At 29.8% G+C, this 20,820-nt stretch overlaps 1 protein-coding gene across 2 annotated transcripts in view; it reads left to right on the plus strand.

Moving 5' to 3' along the window:
* Positions 1-20,820, plus strand: part of LOC136976233 (U3 small nucleolar RNA-associated protein 4 homolog) — a 65,018-nt gene that overhangs the window by 17,551 nt on the left and 26,647 nt on the right. For both annotated transcript variants that reach the window (XM_067271456.1, XM_067271457.1), the window contains exons 6-12: positions 697-865; positions 934-1,009; positions 6,127-6,174; positions 14,574-14,736; positions 18,114-18,184; positions 18,277-18,376; positions 18,448-18,608. In XM_067271456.1, the coding sequence (XP_067127557.1) occupies positions 697-865; positions 934-1,009; positions 6,127-6,174; positions 14,574-14,736; positions 18,114-18,184; positions 18,277-18,376; positions 18,448-18,608 (788 nt within the window). The remainder of the gene's footprint in view (positions 1-696; positions 866-933; positions 1,010-6,126; positions 6,175-14,573; positions 14,737-18,113; positions 18,185-18,276; positions 18,377-18,447; positions 18,609-20,820) is intronic.

Below are 20,820 nucleotides of genomic sequence, written 5' to 3' on the forward strand. Positions count from 1 at the left end.
CATACTTTTCGGTTATCTGTTTTTTCAGTTATCCGACCAACCTCAGTCCCCAATTGAGTCGGATAATCGATGCTCTACTTCAGGGTTTCTTAAACTTTTTTATTCACAACCCCATTTATGATTGTGATTTTTTTCGCAACCCAAAAAAAATATAAAATAAAGATATATAAATATTTTGTGATGATTTATTGATTAGGTAACAATATATATACATATGAAAAAATATAGTTTTAGAATTTGTTTAAAAACATACAAAAATATAAAATTAAAAATTGCACAAAAAGTTGTAAAATTGTATTTATTATAGTTACAAAAATTATATACTCTATTTTTCATCAAAACTGCATTTTTTGCAATAACATAAATAAAACAGAATATTGGGCAAAGCTGAAAAAGTAATTTCACATAAATATGTGGTGTTGAATGGCAGAAGAATATTTTCAAACTCTCACAAATTATTTTCAATATTTTGCATTAAAATCTCGCGACCCCGAGATTTCGCTAAGCGACCCCAAATGGGGTCGTGACCCATAGTTTAAGAAGCCCTGCTCTACTGTAATTATATAATAATCTTTGTCATTAATTTAAATTAAATCATAAAATAAATGAAATAGTTTGTTTTGACTGATTTCATGTATTATTGACAAATCATAAAATATTTAAGTATTAACTTTATATAATTATTTATATTTTCAGGTAGAATAATATGCATTGCATGGCATCCTACTGGAGATATTATTGTTTCTGGATCGATTGATGTTATTCGTATATGGAATGTTAAATCTGGTTATGCATCTGAGAGAATAATTGTTGGAAGCTTACAACGTAAAAAAGAAACAATAGTTTGGTGTATTGCTGTTACAAGGTATATTTATTGACAGTGAAACTTTGTTTTTATCATACTAGATTTTTATAAGTATTATTGTATTTCAGTGATTTTACTATAATAAGTGGTGATTCTTGGGGTAGAACTTCCTTCTGGGATGGAAAAACAACTACATTAATTGATGTAAGTGAATTATTTATTTAATAAAATTGTTTTTTATTATATAATATATTTTGTATACCGTATTTTCTGACGTATAAGATAACTTTTTAATCCAAGTACCTGCATGTCATAAGCATTTGAATTAACATTACCATATTGAAATCAAATCTGATTTTGTTTTTTACTTTTACTTGGTGTGCGTTGGAAGAGGGGTAGTCTTATACGGCAAGAATATCCCAAACTCTATATTTTAACTGTAAAAGTTGGGGTCGTCTTATACGCCGGAAAGTATGATACTTAAAAATAGTGATTGTAAGTTAATGAATATTATTAAACAAACAATGTATCTCTATAAAAAATAAAATATGATATTTTGATTCTTGAAAATAAATATATTGTTTTTGTTTAAAACTTCATTATGTATAAAAATATCAGATGTTACTGATTAATATATATTATTATATTACGAAGATTTTCATATTTACAATATACAATATGATCTTGTTTGACATGGGTTTTGTGTCAGCAGGTAGATGTCAAATGAAAATTATGTAAATTTGTACTCCACCTTAAGTAATCCCATATGTTTGCTTAGATGCTTATACAATCATTTACAATTATCAGAAAAACATAAGTAAAATGTTTTAAATACATTTTAATATTTTTGCTATAACAAATAATATTTTAGTCTGATGTATTTTGAAGGTATAGAGCAAAATTTTATAATACTGTGTTAAGTACACTACTTGAGAAAAATATATACAAACAAAGTATTTGTCATAGTGTGTAGCATTGAGTAATTCTACATGTCTGGAATGTTAGAAGTTGGAGAAACATTGTTTACTGATTTGAGTCAGATTCTGTCTGTCTTGAGGAGTGGGGTTAACCTAATCATTTGCCATCCACACAGACACAAATCTGCATGTATCATTCCTGTGTAAAACAAGACTGTACTGTACAGGTTTATTTATAATTTTGGAATGATTCTGTATATAAATTACATGTTCACAGTTAGAAATACAACCAAGATCAATATACTGAATAGCTGTAACAAAGTTTCAGAAACAAGTGTAATTCACACTTAATTCTACAAATGTCCAGTAGGTAGAAGCAGACTTCTGAAAATGGTGATGAGACTTGAGAAAGCATTCTGTATGCTGGCGTTTGCAAAGACAAATTTCATTGTAATGATTCTGTGCAGGTTTGGGACAGTTTTGTAAGTAGGCACAGTAAAATTCAAATAATGTCCTCCAGTTTCTGGTCCATCACAAAGAACACCTTATGACTCTTTGAACTCAGTTTAAGTTTGTTTATTTGACAACTATTTACAAATGTACAGCAATACTTCTTGCTTGCTTCTCATAATATAGTCTTAGGCCAGGCTTGTTTCTCCTGGTTCCAATGGTTGCATTGCCTTATATCTAACTTTTAGATCTGTTGGCTGATCAATTCAGAGCTGAGTTTTCTATTGGGTCCACCTTGGTTGGCATACCTGTCTCAACTTGTCCAGGATGACTTGTCAACCGACTCTTTCCAGAAAACATGCTCCAACGAGTGAAAACTTGACTTAGTTTTCACTACATGATAGGTCTCCTTGACAGGCACAAACATCTAATGCAGGGATGGCAAACCTTTTTGAGTCTGCGTGCCATATTGTAAGCATACTTATCTTTAAAGATGTTAATGCGTGCCAAAGTCTTAGACTTTGAATAATGATATTTAAAGAAATTAAATGAATGCACTTTAATTTGAATAAATGTAAAAAATCTGATTGATGATCAAGTGATAAACAAGTGGTAAAAGGATGATCAAGTGATAAACAGAACGGATGATTGAAAAAGACAAAAATCATATGATACGTCGCGTACCAGATGATTTCTCTTATGTGCCACTTTGGGCATGCATGCTATAGGTTGAAATTAATTGCAACTTTGAAATTAAAGGGTATGCATTGCAATATGCCAAGGAAGATCTGCCCATTGGACAAGAACTTAGATACTGTGAACCAGATCTTTCTGGCAAGTTCATGTATGTTATCAGCTGAAAAGGAGAGCTGGCATATAAAGGAGTATGGCATATTTTTGGAAACATGTAAGGATGAAGCCATACAAACTGTATTTACTCTAGTATCCGAATGAGGCTGACAAAGAAACACTGTGAATTTGCTTCCAAAATATTAGCAAAGTTGGAAGTGGAAAGCAAATTGTTTGCTGAGAAATTCATTCTCAATGATGAATCAGTGCTCTATCTGTTAGATAAAATAAAACACATTAGAATAACATAAATTGATCCTTCTCATGCTACAGTTGAAAATGTGTTTTGTGCTATCCTTGAAAAACCAAGTTTACAGCTCTTTTTTCTTTGCAGAATAAACATTCACTTGAATTTGTTTTTTAGACTTGATTGAGAATTGGTTCATGCTACTTATTATTAGAACAAGAAAATTAGTTTTTTTTAAAAAATGGATGTCAATCCAGTCATTACCACTATGATATGTGTTCCTATCTGAATGAATGTATCTCATTTGTTAAATTGGACATTGTGCCAACTGATATATTTTGCCTCTGTTGATCTCCAGTGTCTTTAGATCTAACCTGCATGACTTCTTTGAGAGTGCATAAAAGGTAGTGTCTTTGTGACACCCATACCATAGGATTTGCCAGAATTATCCTTAATTACCACAGCCATCAACACAATTGATGCCAGGATTTGATCTGAGATGGATTAACATTTTGACTTTTGCAAGATCACAAAAGAAAGCTACATCAAACATTTCTGGTACATTAAAAACTTGTGCTTATGTCTTTTAAAACATTGTATTATTCTTGGCTGTATTTCTAACAGTTGCCATGTACTTAACTAAAATCAGGTCCAGAATTACGAATAACCCTGTATAATATGAACTATTATAATAATTTTTATCAGTTTCCGTAAATGAATCAATCCTATTTTTAATTTGTTTATCCTGTTTTAAATTCTAATTGGAATCATTATGGGATAAGCTTTCATATACAGTGGGTGATCGGTCAACGAACATAATCTGTTTCAAGACTTTTTTTGCTATCCAAATTGTTTGTTAACTGATTATCGATTTACCATAGGTTTTTATGGGAATTTGGTTAATTCATTCTGGAAACTTCAAAAAATAAAAAATGTATACTTTTTTACTGCATTTATTTATATGTAATAATAAAAATACATATATACACAGTCTTGCATTTTTATTAGTCATGTTTTTTCCGTTTATGGGGGTTAAAGAATCTGTCAAATGTCGATTGCTTTTCGCTCTTCACGATTTTTCAGAAATAATCAATAGCATTGTAATTGTGGAGATCCCCAAACCTATTAACCTCAACCTGGTTTGGATGCCATTCTAAGACCGTTGTTCTGACATCCTCCCATTTCTTCCAAAGATGTTTAATAGCCGATATCAGCATTAATCCTCTTTTTCAGAAGAAAACATATCTCGCCGAGTTTTTTGGCGTTTTTCACTTAGAGTTCTTGGCATTCTTCTGTCATCAGGTCCGTTTCAGGTTCCATTATGAGCTCTTCAACGTTCTTCATTTCTCAGATGTGATTATTGTTACTCCTTAAGCTGCTTGAATCTTCTTGATTATACAGTATCTTTCTTAGGTTTGAACTGTGGCCTACTATAGACTGTTCAAGCCATACTGCCCAGCAACATCAAATATCTTCTGCCCACTCTCTATCTTTGCTATTATATTCTATTACAAGGAGAGTTTCAAAGTTTGGAGGAAAACTATCCAATCAGTATATACTGGGTTGACCGTCGATGCTGACATCTCCTGTGCTCTGAAAAGTTTCAAATTGTTGCCTGAAGACAGGGGTACCAATTGGTATTCATTATTTTATGTTGCTTCTTCTTGTATTTGTTCTGTGAGGTGTTCGTTATCCAAACAAAAATCTTTCGCAAAACTGTTTGTTATCCGATTTGTTTGTTAACCAATCACCCACTGTATATATATACTGTATATCTTGGTGGATAAGACGACCTTCAGATAAGATGAGGTATAAATTTTCCTCAAAGTTTTATAGTTTTAGCTTATATCTGTCCTATAAGACGACCCCAAACTATCAACGGCCTATGAATGTAGTTTAGATCAGCAATCATCATCTGAATAATAATACTGTATAGTGTATATGGAATTATGTCCTATTTATAATTTTTCAAATGAACAAATTTATTTTCTTGCATCTGGCAGCACTGCCTTGCGATTGTTGCAAGCATTCGCACTGATTCAGCATTTGGTAAATGACCTTGACTATTCACAAAACGTAGTATGGGCTATTCTATTTTGTGCACATATCCTACTCTCTACTAGTAAATAATTACGGTTTGTTCGTTTTTTTATAATGGTTTTAATTTATATAAATTTCAATCTAATTTTTTGTATCTGTCCTATAAGATGACCCTGGATTTTCGGGGCCTTTTTTTATGATTCAACTATCGTCTTATCTGCCGAGATATACGGTATATGAGAATTGAAAATTTTATTAATATAGAAATCTTAAAAAACACAAAATATCTACGGAACAATTAGTATTGGAAATCAAATTAAATCAGGTTTTCTTCCAAGAGTCTAAAATAAATCATATTGTTAAATATTTTTGGGATTGACTAGGAAACTGGAAAAAATTTTAAAAATTGGTTCTTTATTAAGTTTGTTGTTAACCAATAGATTATTCAAGATTACAGTTCTTTACACCATGACATAAAAACCATGTTTTGTTATTTCTTTTTGTGTATTTCTGTTTCTGTATTTATGATACAAGAAGATTAAATAACAAATTATTGGTAACAGTAAAATTACCAAATGAATAACTGCTGGATTAACTTTGGGCTAGTTATTTGGGCTACTAAGGCAGTTGATGAATTGGTAATTATAAAGTTGAAACTTGATTATTTATATATAATGGTAAAATTATATTTAAAATATGTGAATACATTCTTAGATACTAATACTGAGAAAAATACAAATAGCAAATATTGCACATTATGAACTTGCAGCAATTTTAAACTGAAATAAAATGTATAATAATTAAATTCAAACTAAATGCTTTAATTTATTTGTAATATTCACAAATGTTACATAATAATTGTTTTTCTTTATTTTTAGTCAATGAAAATTCATAAAGCTGATGTTCTTACACTTTGTCTCAGTAAAGTGAGTACATTTATTACAAATATTTAAGTTGTTTAACATAATTTAATTAAAATATATAAATTTCAGTATTATAATTATTCAATAGTAAATATTAAACCTTCCTTATAAAATTATATGTTTGCTATTTTCTTTTATTAAAGTTTCTTTTTTTTAGTATATAATATCCTTTTAACTAATGCTGGCCTTCCTAATATGCAGCTACCCTTGCTTAACAACTTTAATTCATTCCTGAAAAATTTGTTACAAAGCAAAAAGTTGTTAAATGAATAAGCAAATTGCCTTAGTTTTAAAGGAAAAAATTATGCATTTTGTCTAGACTAAAAAAATCTGAATGATTTTCACAGACAGAAAAATATATCAATTGATAACAATAAAGATATTTACAAGTTTACATTAGTAATAAACAACAATCTGAACATAAGATATTATACTATTGTGGTCAGGAAGTATCAAATGGCTCATTCAAACTGTGCTTATGCAAGAAGACTTTGTCATAACTTTTTTATTCTTTGGTATGACTTTCATCGACACCTAGTAACAATCCATATGTCATTGTATGTTTTCATTTGCAAATAAATGTTTGTTGTGCGTGTAAAGAATTTTGTGCCAGTAATTTTTCAAAATGTTGAGTGTAATTGAGCAAAGAAGTGTATTAAATTTTGTTTCTGCAACAGAATTACTGCTACAAAAATGTTGGAGATGTTGCAAAAAACCTTTGGTGATGATAGTCTATCAAAAATGACTTTTTGAGGAAGGCAGAGAACACATTGAAGATGAACCATGCTCTGGTAGACCATCTACTTCAATTGATAACATCATGTCACTCAAGTCAGATGTGGAGCTCAATGATCATCATTTAACAATTAGGGACATTACTGAATGTGTTCCAGTATCATTTGGATCTTGTCAAGCAATTTTAAAAGATTATTTGTGTTTGCAGTGCATTGCTTTTCAAGTCATATCAATGTTTTTGGGATGACTTGAGAATTTTTTCTAAAAACATGTTCAATTACTTTTTCAAGATGAATCATTCTTAAAACACATCATTACTGATGAGGAAACATAGACCTATGTTTTTGACCAGAGATGGGTAACCTGCGGCCTGCATTAGTATATTGTGTGGCCCGTGTCACAGAAAATATTACAAAACAATATAATTCTCTATAAAATAAAAATTTAAAATACTGATATCTACAACTTAATACACGTATCAACTGAATAAAAATTAGTGATGAAATTTGCCATGTGTCCGAGTAAATACACTATATAGTTAGTGTTCAAGTTGCAGAATAAGTACCGGCACGGTTTCATAAATACTACAATACTGATATCTAGTTGTTTGTAATCGTACTAAATACCAAGAGCCCTCTTCATATATATATTCGACGCAACTAGAGACAACTCTTGGGTTGGTTTATTTTTGCATTTTTAAGGGGTGATAGAATTGTTTACAAATCCACATGTACAGTAGACTGTCCATCCCTTTTCAAGACTAAATGAAGCCCGAGGAAGTAATGTTCATAAACAATTCTATCACCCCTTAAAAACACAAAACTAAACCACCCAAGGGCCAACTCTAATTGCAAGAACTATATCTGATAATTTAACCTGACCACTTGACACTTCATATTGAGCTGTAAGGTTATATGAACTTTTGTATTGTTGCATTTAATTTTTTTGGTTTTTTGCTAATCATATACTATTAATCTGCTGTGGTTTATTCGAATTATAGAAAAAAGTATGTTAAATATTTGAAATTTTTAATGTGGAATTTTGAATTTTAAATATCGAAGTTAGTATTTCTGTGTAATAACAAATGATACTATTAATTTCCAAAATTGAAATTTAAAATGTTTGAACTAGAGAATTATTAATATTTTAAGAACAATTCAGACTTAGAACTGGACAGTAATAAATACAAAACCCACATTTGAAAACGTTTCAACTTTGCACTATTTTCAATGCTGGACTGACCTTGTGGTTTTGTACAATAAAAGTTTGATATAATGGACAGCTGATGTCGGTCTGGCCAAAAGTAGTGGAAAATTATTTTTAAAAAACTTATTCCTTGTAACAGACTCATGCTACTTCGGATTATTTTTTAGGCCTCGCAGACCATTGTTATTACAGTCTTTTTAGTCACTGTTTCATTTAGTCAAGTCATTATTTTATTTCACCATAGTCATTTTATTCACTTAATTTGACAAAACTAAATACAAAAATAATATAAAGTTCATTTTAATCATTTATTTTCTGTAGATTTTTATGTTACATTCAGTTTTGGTTTCATTTTCTGATTGACTTGATTTTTTTGGGCTGAAATTTGAAAAATTTGCAGATCTATAAATTCCCACTGTTGTCCGTCTATCTGTCCTACCTTAAACTAGGGGAAGGAGGCCCCAATTAACTATTTACGAACTTCCGGTTAAAACTGAAGTCACGTTATTTCAATTCAAAAATTTTCTCCTGAAAGGAGTTAGATAAATGACCAGCACGAGTCTATTGCTAATAGGAAAAGCATGCTGTACGGGGGAAGTCACTACTAATTTGAGGTGGAGAACATATGTCTTAAATTAGATTAATTGAAAATGTGATTAAAAATTGCAGCCCAGCATTGTTCAGTTTTGGTTTCATTTTGCCATGATTGACGTGTCGTGGATTTGTTTGTAAAGTGAAGATATGGATCATAAAAGAAGACAATAAGCTTTAGATTTAATACAAAAAAATAGATATATTTTGTTAGATTGAAGATGGAAAATATCCAGCTGAAGTTGGTAAAGAAATGTCTTTGAATAAACAAAACAACTTCAGACATTTCGATAGTGAGAGGAAAACAACAGACTTTTCTTAAATATGACAGTTCTAAGTCTTTTACTTAGTCTTATATAATTTAGGCTGCATAATAGGATAATATTTTAAATTAAGAAATGTACAGCAGTAGCAGCCTTTTTACTCTTCGTTTTTCACTTTAATCTAACAATAATTTGTTTTTTTCGTGTAGGCAATTTTGATATAGGTGGTACTTAGTCTAAAGTTGAAAATCAATGCAATCAAGATCCCGTTCTAACATGATTCTACTCAAATAATATATTGTTTGATATAACGGATGAGTAATCGCGATAAAATAAACTTTCATTGTGATGAACCAATATCTTCAATTTTATAGTGATTCGTTAAATCAAGCTTTTACTATATTTATTAGTGCAGTATTTTATTCATTTTATTTATCCTCAATTTATAGATGTCAACAAGAAAGAAATCTGAATTTATAATGAATCGTGGAAATATGATTACTTTTTCATTCATTATGAAAAAAAAACTTTGTTTAATTTGTTTGGAAAGTATTAGAGTTTTTAAGGAATATAACCGTTAAAATGCATTACACCACTAAACATTCCAATAAATGACCAGTTTACTGGAGACTTAAGAAAACAGAAAGTAGAAAAACTGATAAAAGCTGTAACCTCCCAGTAAGAATTCTTAATGAAAACAAATAATGAATCTGTTACAAAAGCCAGTTATGAAATTTGTAATCTATTAGCAAAAAATCTTCATTGTTATTCTGATGGAATGTTTATAAAGGAATGTATTGAAAAAGCAGGTGAAATTATATGTCCTGATTAGAAGAATCTTTTTGCTAATATTAGTTTATCTCGGTGAACAGTAGTGAGAAGAATCGATGAAATGGCAGATAATGTTGACGAATCATTAAAAAAAACAAGTAAAAGCCTTTGAATATTTTTCCATTTGTTTGGATAAATCCATCGACATCACAGATACAGTTCAGCTTGCAATTTTCGTTTGAGGCGTTGATTCAGAATTAAACATTATTGAAGAATTTTTAGATTTAGTTGGGCTGAAAGGAAATACTATAGGAGAAATTATGTATGGGGCTTTTGAAAAAACCTTACAAAAAAATGAACTCTCACTATTAAAACTGAGTGGAATTACAACTGATGGTGCCCAGTCTTTCAGAGGAGAGCAACACGGTTTAATTGGTATTCTCTCGAATAAATTATCACAAAATGAAAATTCAAATTATTTATTTAGTTGCCATTGTGTTTTGCACGTGGACAATTTATGTGCTAAGAAAGTTAATATGGAATGTAGTAGTATCCACAGTGAACTTTCTGAGAGGTGCATTGAACCATCGTTTAAAAAATTTTTGTCGTTTATTTATATGACGTTTATTTTACAGACGCCAGATGGTTAAGCAAATCTTCAGTTTTATAAAGATTTTACAATGTCTTACCAGAAATAAAATTATTTATGGAAATGAAAGGAAAATCTGTTAAAGAACTTTCAGACTGCGAATGGATGACAGATCTTGCGTTTTTTGTCAATATTACAACGTATTTGTCAGAATTAAATATAAAAATGCAAGGAAAAAATCTAATCATTCTGAATTTATAAAATTTGTAAAAGCATTTATATCCAAGCTGAAATTATGGAGCACGCAGTTGCGTAACAAAAATTGTCACTTTTTTCCCATTTTATTACAAAGCACCAAATTTAAAAATAGATTCAAAAAATTTCTTAGCCAAGAAAACGAAATATGGATAATTACAGCACCTTTTTCAGTAAACATAGAAAACATATCAAATGAACTTCAATTGGAGATAATAGACTTGCAAAGTAATTTAGATTTGAAAGATACTTTTAAAGAAAAAACTTGGTAGACTTTTATAAAACTTTTAAAGAAAATCAATTTCCTAACTTAAGAAAGCATGCGGCAAAAATTCTGTCCTTATTTTGTATAACTTACGTATGTGAACAGTTTTTTTCTGCAATGAATTTAGTGAAAAGTGAAACAAAAAACCAGCTAACAGATTCTCATGTAAAAAATAATTTAAAACTAGCGATGACAAATATTCAGCCAAATATATCTGATATATTACATTCACATCAATTCCAGCAGTCACATTAAGTACTGTATACCCTATGTTAATTTATGAATATATGAATAAATATTCGTGATTTATCCATATTTTTTTTATCTTTTTTCTTATGTGTGGCCCGCATCAGTTCAAAAGTTTCAAATGTGGCTCTTACATAGAAAAAGATTGCCCATCCCTGCTCTTTACAATCACACAGCTCAATTAAGTGCTTGAAAGGTGAAGCAAGACTGAAAAGATCATTCAAAGTCAGTCAAAAATAAAAGTCATGTTGATTGTTGTGATGATATGCATCACAAATTCCTTCTGACTGGACAAACTGTCAACAAAGAATATTATTTGAGCATTTTGTGTCATTTGTGTGAAGAAATTTAAAGAAAACAACCTTATTTGTGGCAAGAAATTTTGTAGATTTTGCACTATGGTAATGCAATGATATGCTGCCACAATGCTCTTGTTCATGAATTTTTGGCCAAAAATAGTTCTTCAAGCCTTATTCATCTGATATGGCACCATGTGGCTTTTTCCTGTTTCCTTGACTAAGATTTTTACTTTATGTTTACTGTTTTTAGTCAACTGATGCTATAAAACAAAATTTGCTGCAAGTTCTGAAGGGGTTTTGTGAAAATAACTTTACAGCATGTTTCAAGGATTGGAAAAACATTGGCATAAGTGCATTGCAGTGGGAAAGGATTACTTTGAAGGGGACAAAATAAATTTTGATGAATAAATTCAAATCCTGTGTTTTATTGAACCACAACTATTTTTTGATCACAGAGGTGTAATAAAAGAGTACAATAGACCCCCCTATAACACAGTAGATACGTTCTGTGTTATATGAATTTCGTGTTGTACGAGTCACTTAGATTTTACAAATACATGAGCCATTCACAGCCTGGCACTTGTGCAGTTTAGGGGATACGGCTGTTTGAAAGGTTTTCTTCCTTAAAATTAATCGATTCTAGACTAATTTGACTCAAACATTTCCAAATCACGTATAATTTTTTGGGAATAATCCATTTAAACTATGCTATAAACAAAAAATTGTAGGAATACTTACTGAGTGCGCACCATTTGAAGACGCCATTCCTTAAACTTGTTTTTGTCATGGAGCGGCTCATTGAATGAGGGACATGTTTCCTGATAAGTTATTCTTTCTGCAAAAAATTCACTGAACTTTGGAGACATCATTAATAGAAATATTATTTTTATGGCTGTTGAATAATAAATGTTTTTTAGCGGGTCCACTGCTCATTTAAACTCAACTGTTTGTGCAATGTCCACTATTGGTCCAGATTCGACCAATCCTGTCGAGACATGAGTCGGCCATGACAATCTGTCTCATTCTTTTACCATGTTATACGAGCCTGTTTTAGCATGTTATACAAACACGATCGCAATTTTTCTGCCATGTTATACGAATCCGTGTTATACGAACCCGTGTTATAGAGGAGGTCTACTGTATATAAATATGCTCTTCACAATGCTAAATATAGAATAAGAATAAAGCAAACTTTACTAGTTAAGTTATTTTCATTAAATAACTTTAATTAAAAGCAGTCCTTAGCTAGTAAAGTAATAGGGTTGCTCTTGGGATTGAACATAAATAAAAGATGACTGAATTTACATAGATTTATCATAAATATTTATTAATATAATTTCCTAAAACATATTTTTTGACATTATTAAATAAATTGGTTAAAATGTTTTCACCTTGCATTTTACAGGAGTTCCCCTACTTACAAACCTGTTAGGTTTCCAAGGTTTTGTCATAAGTTGAAAACTAACCTAGAAACTATATTTGTACACAGAGTGACCACTTACTGTTAGTGTTTGATCCTTCAATGTATTCAATAGAATATATTATGCTTGTTTACCCACTGGTTACTGCTTAGTTACAAATGCAAATTTTTTTACCTAACATGCAAGGAGAATGTTGCTACATGCAAACCATGTAGTACTTAATACTAATATTTCTATTTTTTCTTACGTAAGTAAAATGTGAACTATTTGATGAGCGGAGTGAAGGTGTAAAACTGATTAGCAGTTACATCATTGCATTAAGGCAAAACATAAGATAATGATGTCATGGCTAATCAGCTTTACTCCTTCATTCCACTCATCAAATAGTCTGTGTTACGTTTTTATGAAAATATTGAAAATTGAGAAATATGATAGATAAACAGCATATGTTTATCTACCAAATAAATGTTAGTACTATGTGTTACATGACTTGCATGTAGTGTTAGTTTTATAATGATCAGTTTAGTTTCCATGGTAATAGAATGACACTTCTTGCATTTATCTCCATTTCTAGATTTATTATTACATTTTATAGGCATGTTTGAAGTAATAGTTGTAAAAGTTTATAAAAATTGCCAACAATAAATGCCATTACTCCAATGTTACCAACTTTGATACCATTTCATGAGTGGCAATGGATCCTCAGAATTTGCTCAAAAATGAAAAATGATGATACACAATAAAATTAAGCCCACATTAATTATTTTCAAAAAATTTACTATATATTGCTGGCCAAAAACTGACTTTAATGCCACCTCGTGAGCAACATGAGAACTTCAGTATTAGCACAAAATTTAAATTTTAGCCATACAGTCATATCGTTCATAAGTATGGGAGCACATGTATATGTTTTAATGGAGTTAGATAGATGACTAGCATGACTTTATTCTTAACAGGAAAAGTATGGTGTATTGGGGCAAGACACTACTAAAATCAAAGCTTATATTTTAAATTAAATAAATTTAAAATATGATTAAAAATTGTAGTCAACATTGTGATGATGTCACAATAAATAATTGCTTGTTTGTATCGTATTAGTTTCTAATTTGTATGATCAGTTCCAAATTTACATCCAGCCTGGCAAAGAAAATTGCTACCATTGTTGTTGAAAATTTGGTCAGTTTATTGATGTTTCTGGGTGCAAATATCACTGGTTTGTGGCTACTACCTGCTTGTCTTTCGACACTATAACACAAATCTTAATTATTTGAATAAATTGTTTTTAGTGATTTCTTGTTGTCCATAAAATGCCAAACAGTCTTTGATTTGTCAAAGGCTATTTTGACATTTGACACATTCTATAAGGTATTTGATGATGCATTGCTGAAAATCTAATTCTTTGTTTGCTATTTTTATTTTGATGCACCTGCATGCAACATTGTCTATCAATGTAATTTGTTTGTTTAATTTAGTGCATGCGGTTGGCATGTGCAACATTGATACAATTTTTTTTTTTTTTAATGAAACTTGTGCAGAATTTTTTTAACATCTGTCCAAGTCCCTAATTTTCTCTTGTAACACATTATAACTTTTAAACTTTTGTATATATAAATAAGTATTTATTAATTATAATGTAAGTATGCAAGTATCTTATCAGTGGTTAAAATATTTGTACACAGAAATTATTATTATTAAAAAAATACTGATACAGTAATGCTTTTTTTTTTATATAAAATATATTAATTGTAACTTTTTTATCAGGATGAAAATTTTGTGTATGTCAGCGGAGTTGATCCAATCATAATACAGTTTGTAAGAGTACAATCTACAAACAAACAAAAATGGGTAAAATCAGTCCAAAGGAGATTACACACACATGATGTTACAGCAGTGACATTAGCTAAAGAATATCTTATATCTGGAGGTAGGGTATAACTTTAAATATTGAAGAAAATGCAAAATATAGATATCATGCTTCTGTGTCATATTACAAGATATTTGAAATTAATAATAATTGAACCAATTTCTTTTTTTTAAATTGTTCAAATCATCAGAATAAATTGTAATTAATTTTAACCTACAAATTAATAGTTAATATTAGCAATATTTTTACTTTCCCATGTATATTTAACAGAGGGAAAGTGTGGTGATTGATAAAAAAAATGACCCCCTCGAGGTTTTTAATTTTTGGATTCGGGATCTTGAAACATTTGTGCAAAAAAGTTGAATGTTTTTTTCTGTGTGTATGGATGTTAGAGTGTGTGGGGGGGGCACGATTTTGTTCACTCTCTTTAAAACTTAATAACTCCTGTGCTTTATGACAAAAATTTCTGAAAATTTGCAGGGAGGTTTGTATATTAGGAGGATTGATGCTGTTAAATTTTGGTGGTTAATAATCAAGGGGTGGGAAGATAGAGGGGTTGTGTGTCATATTTTGAGGGCAGACTTAATGAAGATTTTACTCACAATTAGCATTAGCATTTGCAATTTTTTTATAAAATTTATCTGTACCCTCAAAATTAAGCTGTTTGCCATTTCGTAATAATTAATAATATAAAAAGTTTTTAAATAAAATATCATAACAGATGGCACCACACACAATTTTAAAGCTTGGCCAGGAAAGTTATGCAGCTCATTGCTGGATTTTTATTATTTCAGTCTGCTTCAAGATCTGAATGTCTAGATGTAAGAAAGATATCAAGTAGACTAAAGTATTATTCAAATAATAGTAATTTTTATAAACAGTAATGCAAATACAACTTTGTAATTAATCCTATTTAATGTTTTTTTTTTTTTTTTTATATATTTAGAAATTTTGGAATTGAATATTTTAAAAAGATTATATGAAATTAATAAAACTCATTTTGTCAGTTAATTGCAAATTTGTTTTTAATAATGACACTCTCACAAAGAGATTAATTCCAAAGAAATTTTTATATCAATATTAGTAAAAACTAATAAGTAGAAGTTTTTATTCTAGAAATTTAAGGCTTAGACATAAGATTAATGAGGCTAACTGTTTATTCAGTATAATTCTCAACGTAGATTAGAATTTGATTTTATTCTAAACAATAAAGAAATTTGTTAGTTACTTTTGCACAGATATTTTTATCACATTATGTCATGGCTGCATTAATAAGCATCCACAATATGTTGTGGCATTTTCTCAATGCTAGATTACATTTTAGTTGATTATTCAAAGAATATTGACACAGATTTAGCTCTGTGGTCTTATTGAATATGCTAAAATGCATTGTGCACATTTTTGAAAATGCCACGACACAAAATTTATGTTGTTTCTGAATGTAAGAAATCTGATTTATTACATCCAGACACGTGGTTGATGTTTTCAGTCTTTGAGCCTAACATATATATTGATATTTTTTATTAGTTTTTTCTGTACTAATAAAAATTTTAAATAAAGTTATTGTTTTGAAAGGAATTTCTACAAATATAATATATATTTTGTATATATAAAACAAATTATTATTAGTATAATGTTATCTGTATGATTATGATGATAATAAACTATTAATTAAATAAATGACACTTTTGTGTAGCGGCGTTACTAGGGATTGCAATTGCTGGATTCCTCATCCAGTAATCCAGCTGGATCCAGCGCATTCTTCGGCCTGCTGGATCCAGTGCTGCGGATCTGCAATACTCAATTAACTTTCTAAATAATGGCGAAAAAGTCTACGTTGTCGGCGTTGCCACTTTGCTACGTGTGCTATCGCTCGGCGGCGAGAGTGATGTTGCCGTTCAATGCTGCACATGCTACACCCCGTCTACACTGCACTGTCCGTCCTTTTGCTTCTGCTGATGTAATTACCAGTTGACTTTCTGCTCTTGCTAAATAAAGTGTCTTCGTGCTAAATAAAATAAGTAACTCCTCTCCTAGTCCTGGTGCATAATTCTAATTTACAGTTGGTTGTGACGTCAGTGAATCACGTGACGGAGCGATTTATGATTATTTGATGACCCTGAAACCAACTAACGTAGAGGCAGAAAGGGCCTTCTCCACAGCAGGATATATATACAGTTCATTAAGAAGTAGATTGGGAGACAACACCATCAATACCATTTGTTTCTTGAGATCCTACTTCCAGAAAAGTCAAAAAAATAACAGAAGTGATTGATTTAATTTTATTTAATCCTTTAAAATATTTTATTCAAGACAAGACTAATATTTTATAACTTCTACTCTAATTCTATTAAGTAAGAGTTTTTAACTTTTATTCTATAAGTGGTTAGTGGACTAAGCTAGGCAATTTTATTGTGAAAATTAGTAAGAAACTGAGACTGCTTAGTTAGTTAAATAGTTAATTAAATTAATGAGTATCAGTATGTTAGATATATGATGATATGAATGTATGTGATTCATGATTGTGATAATAATAACTAACTACTAGACTACTACTACTTACTCACTACTTTACTAACACGTATAATTAAATTAGTTATAAATAACTACTGACTGATATGTAGAGCCTATATAAGAAAACTGGTAAGACTGATAGCCACTTAGCCACTGATTATCTGTCCTTACATTATTATAATATATTAATATAAATTAACTAGTAGAATTACTTTTGCTATTATTTAACTTAAAGATTACATTATAATTATAATCTAAGTAAATATTTAAAGTTAATTATCTCTATCTCAAGTGTTAAAGCGAACCAAAGTTAAGTTTACTATCTAAATGTGTAAGAAGTTTTACTGATTTATAGTGACCAGTCTAAATAATAAAAGTTTCTTAAGTATTTAAAAAAAATGTTTTATTTCTTTACAAAATACCATAAATTGCTGGATAGATAGATAGATAACACTTTATTGTACCAAAAATACATCTGTGCTGGATCCAGCGGGATTGAAAACACTGCTGGATTGCAATCCCTAGGCATTACTAACAGTGATTTGATAAAATTCAGATGTACTCGCAAGTACTTTCAATAGCTTACAGCTGGAATATAGAATAAAACATTTTTATTCTATATTCCATCCACATGCATTATGTAATTTGAAAAGTCCATTAAAAAGCTGATAATTCGATAATAAATGTATTCAATTTTCGCCTGAGGATGACAGCTGTAAGCTGTTGAAAGTACTTGCGAGTACATCTGAATTTTATCAAATTGCTGTTAGTAACGCCGCTACACAGAAGTGTCAGTTATTTAATTTTCTAAACACTGACGTGAAGTGTACTATATGTTCATAATAAAATATTATTAACAAATTTGTAATTTGTGTAATGTTAATTTAAATTAATTTATGCTAATGTAAATTATTATTTTTTAGGTATTGATGTATGTTTAACTTTAAGCAAGTATCCACCTAAGACACAAATAAAATGTTTTCCTTTTCTAAAGGTAAAGACATTGTTAGCATTAATGAAACAAGATGATTAAAAAATTTAAGTGATTTTATGCATAAAGAATTTAATATTTCTGTATGATTTCAGAAGTGTCAAGTTTCTGTAGCAAATAAAGCCCATTGTTTATTATTAAATTATTCAAATTCTTTAGAAATGTGGCAGTTGGGCCATACAGACATTAATTCTGGTAAATTTTTTATTTATTTATGTTGTTTTGGATAAAATACATTTTTGTTTAATTATATTGTTCACTTGCAGGAAATAATGGTGAAATATTACCTCTGGTATCGAGAGAGAAGAAAATCTTGCAATTAAATTGTAAAAACAATGAAACCATAATTTGTTGTTGCTTATCAGATGATGGAAGATGGTTAGCATATTCCACAAAAGAGAAATTGAAATTGTATCATTTTTCTCTGGTAAATATTATCTTACTCTTTAGATTAAAAATGAATTTATAATGCAAAAATTATATATGTTACCGGCAAGACCAGATTTTATGCCAAACTAGTTTTGCCTAGGCCAAACTAGCTTGGCGTAAGTGTGTCAGGCCAAACTAGTTTAGAATTATTATTCAAGTATATTAATGGTTAAATATATTAATTGTTCAAATAAAATTAAAAGACAATCAATTAGATGAACAATATTTATTCAAACATAGTCTACTTAATTATAAAAAAATGGGGTTAATGTTACCCTACGTATCGAAGGTGGCGGCTCGTCTCCGAGTCCAGCAATCAGAAGACAGAACAGTGGAGATGTGCGTTCTAACCTAACCTAACCTATTCTAATAAATTACCATAACTAGTAGCAACCAAATTATTAGACTAGGTTAGGTTAGGTTAGAACATGCGTCCCCGGTGACAGCTTGTCTCCTATTCCAGCGATCAGAAGACAGGGAAGTGGGGACGCACGTTCTAACCTAACTTAACTTATTCTTCTCAATGTCAGATGTGGTAGCTGTCTATACGTATTGTGAATGTATGTCTCTTTAATCTGAATAAATAAATCCGGTGGACTTCTTCACAGCTATTGCTGTGAAGAAGTCTACCGGATTGGATGAGTCATCCAATATTATCAAAATATCTTGTCCCAAACATCAGTTAAAATAGATTTAAAATTGTTTATTCTATTCAGTGTTTTAACTGATTATTATTATTATTATTTTGTTTAGATTAATAGGCATTTTTAAGCTATCTTTTGGTGCTACATGTTATTATTTATTATCAGTTTTAATTATTGTTTTATTATTAATAATATTTATAAATGTTAATTGTTTTAATTATTAATTTATATACTTGTCATATAGTGATTTAAATTGCTAGCATTTCTCACTTCAGTTATATTAAGTTGTTGCAAATGAAATGACTGATTTTTATTTCTGACTTTGAACATTTATTAATTTAATTTAAAACTTACATATTCAATCAAAATTGTCTTCACCAGCATTAACACACTTTTCCCAATGCAATAGAAATGCATTAATGCCAATTTGATAGGAATCATGAGAATGAGTAGCCAAAAAATCATTGAAGGTACTTTTTTTGCATCCTCTACCTTGAAGATTTTCCTTACCAAAAAACTGTCTAAATGTATAAAAAAAAGGTGATAGTCTGTTGGAAAAAAGTCTGGAGAATAAGGTGAATGGAGAAGAATTTCATTTGAATACTTTCATTTTTGTGATGAATAATTAAAGAACTGCAGACCCAAATGATAACTGAGTTTGTGTGGTACTCGTTATCAAGCTTCTTGACTTTCCCTAACATGTTTAGGTGTTGAGAAATGATTGAATAACATCCAGTATGTTCACCTTTTCCATGATTTCCCAGAAGTTAGGTAATGTTCTGTTTTAATGATATTCTTCAATTCTGATTTTTGAGATTTGTATTCCCAGAATGAAATTTTTTGAACCAATGATGGCCTGCTCACTCACAGAATTTTCACAAAAAATTTTATTAGTATTTCAGGTTGCTTCAGTGCATTATGTCCCTGCTTATACTCCTAAAAGAAAATTATTCAATTTCCTTTTTCCATGCTGTCAGAAAAAGTACTCTTAAACATCTGAAATTCACAATATAATTGAGATTACATTTTTAAATTCACATATTATGTGTATTCTCTTCCAATTGCAAACATACAGCATTGTTGACATGGAAAAAAGTTGAACTACAAGGCTGGATAGTTTTCATTTTAAAAAACAGCCATTTCATTTGCAACAATCCAATATAATGGATGAAGTATTATTAATTAATAATAATAACAGCATACTAACAAATAATACCAAATAAAAAATTATTTTTACCTCCATCATTAAAATAGATGATTTGCCTAGAAAAAAATATTCCCAATTTCAAAAATAGTCTTCAAAGTTTCCTCTCATACAACAATCAAAAGATATAGATACAGCTTTGTGTAGACTTATAAACCACCTTGTGCACACATTTCCAACTGTAAAATGTTTCGTATACTGGTCTAAACTTCTAGTCTAAGTAAACATTTTCAGGCCTGCTTTCAGCTTACATCTATACACAAAAAAGATGAAAGAAAAAACTAGAGCAAAGAGAAAATTCTATGTTTTATTTCCAGATTGTTTTAAAATACATTCTTTTGCATTATTTTTATAACAGACTT

This window comes from Centruroides vittatus, unplaced genomic scaffold (assembly GCF_030686945.1).
Source record: "Centruroides vittatus isolate TY-2023 unplaced genomic scaffold, ASM3068694v2 contig_4, whole genome shotgun sequence".
In the NCBI taxonomy this organism is placed as follows: domain Eukaryota; kingdom Metazoa; phylum Arthropoda; class Arachnida; order Scorpiones; family Buthidae; genus Centruroides; species Centruroides vittatus.